This window comes from Calliopsis andreniformis, chromosome 9, assembly GCF_051401765.1.
Source record: "Calliopsis andreniformis isolate RMS-2024a chromosome 9, iyCalAndr_principal, whole genome shotgun sequence".
NCBI lineage: Eukaryota > Metazoa > Arthropoda > Insecta > Hymenoptera > Andrenidae > Calliopsis > Calliopsis andreniformis.
Genome location: NC_135070.1, coordinates 756,835 through 766,197, shown reverse-complemented (window position 1 = coordinate 766,197; position 9,363 = coordinate 756,835). Strand labels below are relative to the sequence as shown.

Below are 9,363 nucleotides of genomic sequence, written 5' to 3'. Positions count from 1 at the left end.
GCAGGAATACATTCGGTGCAATATTACAATCTTGCACCGTATCATTGCAGAGACATTGCAGCAATATTATTGTGCTGTGTGGGTCGAGACCATCGAAAAAGAGTATCAAATATTTCCCAACTCTTCAGCTATTATCAATGTTCCGAGTAACCGCATGTTTCCACGGTCAAGCAGTTTCAGTCAAGGTGAGGAGTGCCTGCAAATGATTGCGGGACAGTGACCGTCGCAATGACATAGAAAGTGGGACGATAGCAAGTGTTCCACACGCGAAAAATTCTGATACAATATTTAATCCAAAATTCTCGCGTATGTTATCCGTTTTCCTTCTGTCTCTAAGATAACGTGTTTAGAGTGAATCTACAGATGAAGCAAAGAATGCAGCATTCATGAGCGGGAGCATAAAAAAAATACATCGCTGAGAACGCAACGATGCGATGATCGGCTATGGAACGCACAAAGTACGCGAAACACTCGTGGTGGCCTTCTCGAAAAGTGTTTCAACTGTACTGGTCGCATCTACGAAATTACCGGCCAGCAATTCGAGTCGCTGCGCAGATCTACCGCGCAGACATCAGCCGATCCTCTTTTGAGTTCGAACGGCGCCGTGCCCAGTCGTCCGAATCATACGCCGGCTCGTGCGGGCTCGATTAACACGTCCGCAGTTCGTAGTTCCTAGCTGACGATTGAGAAACGCTCGCAAGCCACATTAAATCCTTTATCTGAGCGAATCCGCGTTGTAGATGAAGTGGATCACGTGATCGCTGGTAACCGGTTCGATAATGCGGCCGATTGGTTGGACGTTGGCGTGCGTGTTGCTCGCGACCAGTTTTTCAAAAAGCGCAATCTCGTTGAGTGTGGATAGCGTTGGAGTCGCCACGGTGAGCAAAGATGAATCTGCACGCGCAAAACTCACGAAACTTGTGTCAGTTTCCACGAACACTATCGGAGATCCCGATGTTTGGTTGGTCAGAAGGTTTCTGGATGATCTGTTTGGCGACGAAAATAAGGTTCGAGGTGAGTTCAAAATGTATACTGTGATATTTAAAAAAAATTTTACTACATGAAATACAGTTGTGCTTTAGGTTTGAGAAACTAATGAAATGTTAAATATATAGAGAGGAGCGGTAGTCGAGGTCGAACTTTTGGCGTGAAACGAATACAGTTCATGTTGATGCCGATGGTGTACAAAATGGGAGTAATGATGACAATGCTGACAGTATTGACGATAATCTCGCTAAAGGGATTGCTCATTGGTAAGCACAGATTATGGAGTATTGTCCATTGTACGTAAAGCTAACGGTGCAGCTCGGTTGGAGTACACCGCGTGCATACGCGATTAGGAGACACCGTCGACCTATTTATCAATAGTGTCTTCACGATTAACTTGTTCAGTAGGGCCAAATTTTAACCGTGAACCTACTTTCTTTTTTTAGACTTCTTTACCTCATTAAATCATAACTTTATTTCGTCTGCCTTCACTATTCCGCCGTCGCTTTGATTCGCGGAACTTACGACCACAGGAATGTACATCGATACAAATTCGTTTCAGGTGCCACTCTACTGATGCTCAAGCTGAGCACGATAATAGCGAAGTTTTCCTCCGGTTGGCAGCAGCATGCATCGTCTTGGTCACCTCAACCGGTCCATGTGCACGTTCACAACAGCATGCCACTCGCTCACAATCACGCATACAATGGTTGGATACCGCCACACAGTGGTCCAGAAGAAGAAGAGCATTATTATTACAGAGGATAATCAGGAAACGTTATAGAATCCTCTCAGCGCGGATACGAAACAATCTCGACGATCTTGAAAGGAATCAGGCTATCGTACAGTCTGCGATCGTTCCTTGTTCCATTTCTAGTACATATTTCTTTTCTGGTACCAGTAGCCACTGATAAAATGATTGCTGCGGTCAGCAATCAATCTGATTCAAGACGTTCGAATAAGTTTCATGTATAGCTTATAGAGACATCTCTTGCGAACCAAAGGATCTCTAGATGTTGTAAAAATAGTTTTAGAAGTATAAAGTAAATGTCCCAATACCCAGATATTTAAGATGTCAAATGTCCCAGTAAATGGACAGCCTTTTTAGGTATTTCTATAGATGCCTCGACACTTAAATTGCGTCCTAGTAATTCAGTATACTAGTTAATTATATTATTTTCTGTTTTGTTTTTTAGTGCGATAGAATTCAAATTTAAAAGTTAATAAGATTAGCGTTAGTATTCAGGTATTGGGACTTTTACCTTATGTTAAACCTAAGACCGACTCAGTATCACAAATAGAGCCTAATGAACGCTTCAAAGAGTTTAGATTAGTCTCACACGTCGAATTACCGACGAAACAGTAGGACCAAAATTTCAGACTCTTAAGTTTAGGAAAAACCGTTTACCTCACGTTACCAATAATTTGTTTGTAATACGCTACACGTTCATCAACGTGTTTTTACCTATTTATTATGTCATGTATATTACCGTAGTACTTATTTATTAAATTTATTGCCAAGATCATTTTGTTATTCTGTCACCGTTTACTCATCTAATAAGGTACGAACGATGATCGAAATCTCTCCAAATATTTAATTTCAAGAATTTTATCGTTCGAAAATGTTGAGTTATTGTAAGATCAACTTAAATCACACTTGATTTACGTCAAGTTCTTGACATGTCGCTGAAAACCGAAAGCACCATTTTCAACGTCTGCTCTCATTGTCAGTTAAATCTTCTGTGTTTCAAGCTCGGTTGAGTTTGGAGTCAATGGCCAACCGTATGTGTTTATTACACCTTCTATGACATGAATTGTACCGACAGGCTGCACAGACCCAGTTTCTAAGGCTTAGTGGGGTGAGCATAGAGCGAAAAGGAAAAATGTCTGCTCTCCGCTTCGCAGATTACCTGCTAGTCTCCTTACCGATCGAAACCAAGGAAGACGCGTTTTACTTGCAGTTTATGAAATATTCAAAAGAAAAGCGGTCCCTTCTTCCAAAAGTGCGAAGCAGTGTACGACGTGTTAAAGGATGGAAAATTGTTTACTCTGAGTGCCAGCTGAGTTTGAGTCGACGGAACTGAGATAAAAGTACAGATATATACTTGCAGGATCTCATGTGTTACACGCAATCCAGTGACTAACGGTGTTTAAGATTGAGATTCTGTATTCCAATAACGAGGAACTGTTACGAAAATGGTAAGCGAGGCTGTTTTATTTTCATTTTTTTATTTTATTTAGTTATTTACATGGACATATACCCTTTAAGTATACAATCGCTCAAAAACACGTAAAATACATGTAAAGTACTTAGATCAAACCAATAAGGAGTAAGTCTGAATTCTATCTGAACAGAACAGAACTAGATAGAACAAAAAAAATTAATCTCTGTGGTCAATTATTTTGACCATAAAGAGTTCGATGTGTTTCCTCTTTCAGAAGAAGACGGTGCCTTAGAGAAAGCTTAGAAGTGGATAATCTAAATTAGGATAGAATATCCGGGACAGTAATAAAAGAATTTAATATAAGAAACAATTATAATAAAGGTTATAGAATTGGTTTCGTCAATATTTATTTTATCTTTTTAGAGAGTAACATTTTAAGACATCTATGACTATAAACCATGGATGGAGCGAAAGCAATTTTTTGGTGTCTCTGTTTCATGACTGTGTTCAAGAGTTTTGTTCGATCTGAACAAAATTTCAAGGGTTTCAACGAGACTTTGCAATTAGATATTTCACGGGGAATCAGATTGCAAATTGAAAATGGCGAGACAAGGATCGATTTAAAAATGTCAGCTTTAGTTAATGGTAAGTAGCGCATGAAGGCGTATCAATGATCTCTAATTAAAAGATGTTATTTCATGCACGTCGGTGTTACATTTTCTAGGAAATGAAGTGGAGGGAAAAAGCACAGGTAGATTGAAATTCAAAAGTACTTTGAAGAAGATTGGAATGGCGATGATGATGGCTCCACTTATGATACAGGTTTGAGGCGATACTTTGTAAATAGTTATCGAATATGTTATTCATAAACACAACAATTTTGACATTATGTCTATTTTTAGTTATTGTCCCTACCTAGCGCAATCGGATCCATAAAGCTGAATCTGCTTAAAAGTATCTTTGTGGGGAAAATAGCATTACTTATGATGATCTACAGCCTAATAAAAAATTCGCAAAGATCAGAAGTAGTAGTGGTCCACAAACCCGAGTATCACGAGCACTTCTACCACGATTTCCATCAGCCAGAAGATATGGACGACTGGGGAAGAAGATAAACAAAATTTCTTTATGTGACATAAATACCTCAAATTATAGAAGTACATTATAATCGTTAAACTTCAGTTCTCTTTTTATTTTTTCTAAACTCAGATAATTTTTTGAAAACCAAATTGTGCATCTGTGATACATGATAATCAGGAAGTTACTAGTTGATAAAAACCTCAAAATCGGTTTTTTGTACCATTTGTAGTACTTTTATAAAAATATACGGTTATTCAAGAGTAACGCGAATTTCGCATAATTAAGCAACTCTCGATCGACGATTAACAAAATCGGTTGAGTAGCACTCGATGAGGCGACTAATAATAAGATATTTGGTGACCTACTTCCAGCACCGCGTAACGGCATTTCGGTCCAGATTCTGCGGCGATCAGCTCCAAGAGCTGGTTTTCCCTTTTCTCAGCCGTCGAGCCTAACGTCGAAATCGAAACTAGCATAATATTAATCAGTTACATCGACGGCGGGAACGCCTGTAAATTATATTTAGCTTGTTTGTAAAACATCTGCCTAAATTAACAGCTGCAGCGATCCCGTCGCAAAACATTGTTACAGAAATGTTCTATTTTGTTAAGGAAACAACGCAACGTACCGTTTTGTGCGGGTCAGCAAACGTAAGACGCGGACGTGAATCAGTGTTAGGAGCACGTAACGAAAGTTCTGTCAATGTCGAATTTATTTTCCAAGGCCTCGATATTCGCGATGCGTCTACGTGCCAGAAACCCACCTTCCGTTTGTACATTGTATAATTAGTATGCTACTCGCTATCGATCCTGTATCGACAGCACACCATACCGAGTCGTATCGCTATACCGTTTTCTAAACTACAAAATGCACGATGCACGACGCATACGTACCAAATTGGAATCGAATCCAGACTAATCTTTGTATGCCTTGACGCTTAGAATACCGCCAGTTGACGATCGACGTGAAAGCATTCGGGTTTTTCACGAAACCATTCCCGCATTTCTAATCCGCCAAAGTGTCCGGCTATTTGATGGAAAAGGTCGAGACGTCGCATCCAGCATCACCGTTCACCTTTGGCAATATAAATTTAGCGACATTTATACACCGTATCTAATCGTATTCGATTTCATTCATAATCGATTAACGTAATCGCCCCTTTCACTCCAACTCATTGATATCGAAGAAGTCGTAGATGGATAGTACTAAGAATACTTTACTGACATTATGAACATTGATTCCTTTGTTAGATTACAAACGCCTTTCAATTCTTCTTGATTTATTATGTTCCTCTGGCATTGCAGAAGAAAATTTCTTGGATATGATGCTTCTAATAACGTAGAGAATTCTCGCATGTTGTGAAAAGAACATAGAGGGTCCGATTGGAACTGAGATATTTATCTTTAATATAATGGGTAATGATGCTAGACAGTACAATGCGATGATGACTGAGCAGAAGATACTTATCTAATAATGTTTGTACAATAAATTCATTTGGTATTCACTACGCAATTACGAAAGCATTCTGGTAAATTAAGATTGGTTCTACCTTTACTCAATTAATTAACCCTTCTCAGAAAAGATTTATTAAAATTAAAAGCGGCAATTTATTTTTCTTTCTAATTATGTGGAGTGTTGAACAACAGGTATTAGAAATTTTAAAAGGCGATTCTAGATCTGTCAGTGTAAGTCTAAAATTCGCGTGAAATGTGTCTGATTTAAGATTTATTCTACTGACGACGTGCATTAGACTGCAGTTACAGTGAGTACGTTTTCTAACAAATGTGTTTAAACTTGTCTCGCACGTACGATAAATAGTTCGGACATATTCGTCAGGAAATGTATCGACTATAACCGCAGCCTTAGTCAGGTCATACACAGCAAAGTCAGTAGAATAAGTCCCAAGTCAGGCACACTTGACGCGTACTTTAAGTATTTTCTAAACAATTAATAAGTCGAAAACAAAACCTGAAACGCAATTTCATCTATCTACATTTTCGTTTTATTTCAGCATGTATAACTATCCCTTGAAATTTTGGAAACCTATTGTCGAATACCCTGCATTGCCCATTGTGATTGAGTTGAACATATAATTTCAGTTTTATACCTTGCTTGTATTTTGTAGTAAAATAATTTAATAAGGATGTACGATTAGTATATTAAAGATATAATAATAATAATAATAGTAATAATAATCATATAACGGAATTTTTCATTTTCTTATTAAAAAAATCTATAAGTAGTAAATATTTATGTATGCTATCTTATATTTACCCATAATATTTATTCTTAAAAAACGGAACATAAGTACCTGACATGTATGTAACCTGAATATCCTTAAGAAAATTAAATGAATGTAGCATCCGTAATTGTATAACAGCAGAGTTGTAAACGTAAAGAGATTCAGCTTTGTAACACTGACATTTCATTGCCAATCACTACAGATCTGTATCGTCTTCTCGAATCGTATAAATTACTGAGAAGGTGAAAATCTATAACATGTAGTTTTAAAACTCGCTGTCTTCAAAGCATAAATGCATAGGCACTTCCTCGGTCACTGTAGAATTTATAGTCGTTCCTCCATGTTGTAATTATTCGAAGACATTCGCGTGAAAGCAAGCGTCAAGAATCCTTGTCCGTCCCTTGAATTTTTTCTTCTGTGTGGATTCCACGGTTTCCTCTCTTCTCTGTTCGAATCTCTCGAGAGGGAAAACATTTTCTTCTTTAGTTACATAAGCATTAAACGCTTCAAGGATCTAATCGTTCTCTTCATTCAGTCTTGTGATCTTAGAGTTTCAACATCCCCAAACAGTCGTAGCCTTTTTACAATTCAGAAGATGAGTTTCTTAATTCTCTATTTTTCTTGCTACATTTTCCTGAAAAGTGTTGCAACGGCGGATGAAGGAAAGAACGAGAGCAGACCCTACGAATTTTCTTTCAACATCGTCGATTTCCAACACAGGTACGAAAAGAAAGGTATGTACGAAATCTGAAAGTGGAATTTCCTGTAGATATGTGATGTTGCGATTACATGCAATGTCTAAATCACATCATCAAAACAATAAAACACAAATATAATAGATTACCTGCATATTGCGAAACATTGTCTGTGTTTGAAGAGTTTGAACGTTGTGTCTAGCCGTAACGTCAACCGCGTATAGGACATTTCTCCTTATCCAATTTGAAACGAAAGGTTCCTTACCAGATGATTCACAGGAGTTGAAATATTTTTTTGTTCATGATCATTCACGCGGTGTGCTATTCGTCTTTTTGGTGAGATACTGCACTACACACCTGGTGTGTAATGTGTTTCGAATAGGTTAAGTGAATTAAGTAAATTCTCGGAAGGATAATCTAACAATCATTATTTCACGAGATGCTACTGGAATCATCACTGGGGAGTACGGATTCATAACTGCAGACGGAGTGTATCACGAAACCGGATATGCCACAGATAAAAATGGCGATTTCATTATTACTAAGATGAGAAATAGAAAGATCACCAGTCGTGAGTCTACAAATTATCAACTTTACAGATTTATCTGCATTTCATTATTCTGCGATCTACCGTAAATTTGCTCGAACATTAATTTTATTTTCACAAGTGAAGGATGCGCAAGAGATATTCAAAGACAGACCAGAGGCTGCGAGGAAGCTGGTGGAAGCTGTCGCCAAAGCCTGTGGTGGGTGTAAAATTCCCATAAAACAAGATCATCCTGATAATTCCACGCAAACTGTTCCAACTGCCCCATCTATCTCGGGACGTTCGGCTCCGAGAAGTTCCGTCTTGAAGGAAATGACAAAGACACCAACAAACACGCTCTCTGCTACTAAAAATGGTAAAAAATGATGTTACGCTGGTTTTAATGTCTCAAATCTTGTAATAAATAACTTTGTAGGAGTGTTAGCAGTGGAGAATAATTTAGCTCAAGAGAAGAACAAAATTCCCCAAGATCCTAAAGACACGTTCAGCGAGAGAAGGGGAAAGAGTTTGAAAGAAAAAGTACTAATGAACATGATAAATTCAACAAAGAAGCTCTTAAGTAAGGAAGCAACCAATGAAGCAAATTTGAAGAATACGATTGCAAATGATCGAATTCTTGATAAAATGGCAAACGACATCTTCTATCGGTTCAATTATACCATTACAACGCATGATCATCAAGAAAACGGATACAGAAATGGTAAAAAGGACGGAAGTTATCGAACACAAAATGAAAATGGTATCGATACAAAGGTGAAGTATTTGGCGAACGAATTTGGTCACCAGCCCAACATTTCATTCGTCCCTAGGACTAACGGGACCGCAGAGAACCACCGTCTCAAGGGATATTCTTTTCTTTGGTACTGGACGTGAAAAATTTTCGACACAATGTCTATCGTACAGTACAAACTCCATGTAACGAAATAACATACACGACGAACGAAATAAAGAAACTAATAGTAATCATGAATTCGTTTCCTTATTGATTAGCATAAAGACTGACACATTTAGTTAGCTTAATATAATTTCAGGAATGTAGTTTTCTACCTAAAATACACGTTTTTTAGAAGCCTTCTATCTAATGTTAATTTGGTCAGAATGTGAAACCTCTTTCGCGAAAAATCTGGCTCTACCAGTCAAAATATATGTATATACGCATCGTATCAGGGCAATTCTGTAGACACTCGGCTAACTAACAATTCTTAAACACAAAATAAAGTAAGTACTTGGGCCACGATGTTAATTAAACAGTAACCAACATCGTGAAATATTATTTTTTTTATTTCAGTTGAGTTTCTCTTAAAGTAGTTTATTTCCATGATCTCGATTTTTTCTCTTTTTATGTGTGATAATAAAGTTTTGACGAATCTCTTAAAGCAGGGTCCTGTTAAGCTATGAAATTTTGCGTCGATTATTTTTCGACTTCTTTCATGAATGCTATAAAACTTTACGAGTTCGGGTACATTGAAACAACTGGCCACTGTTATTTAATAATCAAATAAATTAAATGTTATGCAAAGGAAAGAGAAAATCTATTTTCATCTGTACATTCACAGTAATTCTATGAATAATAATTCATAGATGTTGTGACAGTTGTTCTGGTACGCTGTCACACGTGAGCCTATGCTTCGGAGAAGCGGATCGCCT

At 37.7% G+C, this 9,363-nt stretch overlaps 3 protein-coding genes across 3 annotated transcripts; all 3 read left to right on the top strand.

Annotated features, from left to right (window-relative positions):
* Positions 1–779: 779 nt before the first annotated feature.
* Positions 780–1,755, top strand: LOC143183813 (uncharacterized). Its single transcript, XM_076385550.1, has 3 exons — positions 780–1,018; positions 1,123–1,253; positions 1,550–1,755. Exons 1-3 carry the CDS (start codon positions 780–782, stop codon positions 1,753–1,755), a joined length of 576 nt encoding a protein of 191 aa, XP_076241665.1.
* Positions 1,756–3,610: 1,855 nt separating this feature from the next.
* On the top strand, positions 3,611–4,267 carry LOC143183282 (uncharacterized). The gene is made up of 3 exons (XM_076384807.1): positions 3,611–3,797; positions 3,877–3,974; positions 4,055–4,267. Exons 1-3 carry the CDS (start codon positions 3,611–3,613, stop codon positions 4,265–4,267), a joined length of 498 nt encoding a protein of 165 aa, XP_076240922.1.
* Positions 4,268–6,766: 2,499 nt separating this feature from the next.
* Positions 6,767–8,639, top strand: LOC143183281 (uncharacterized). The gene is made up of 5 exons (XM_076384806.1): positions 6,767–6,791; positions 6,834–7,208; positions 7,609–7,740; positions 7,838–8,071; positions 8,195–8,639. The coding sequence occupies exons 1-5, from the start codon at positions 6,767–6,769 to the stop codon at positions 8,587–8,589; spliced, it is 1,161 nt and encodes a 386-aa protein (XP_076240921.1). The 3' UTR covers positions 8,590–8,639.
* The last annotated feature ends 724 nt before the right edge of the window (positions 8,640–9,363 follow it).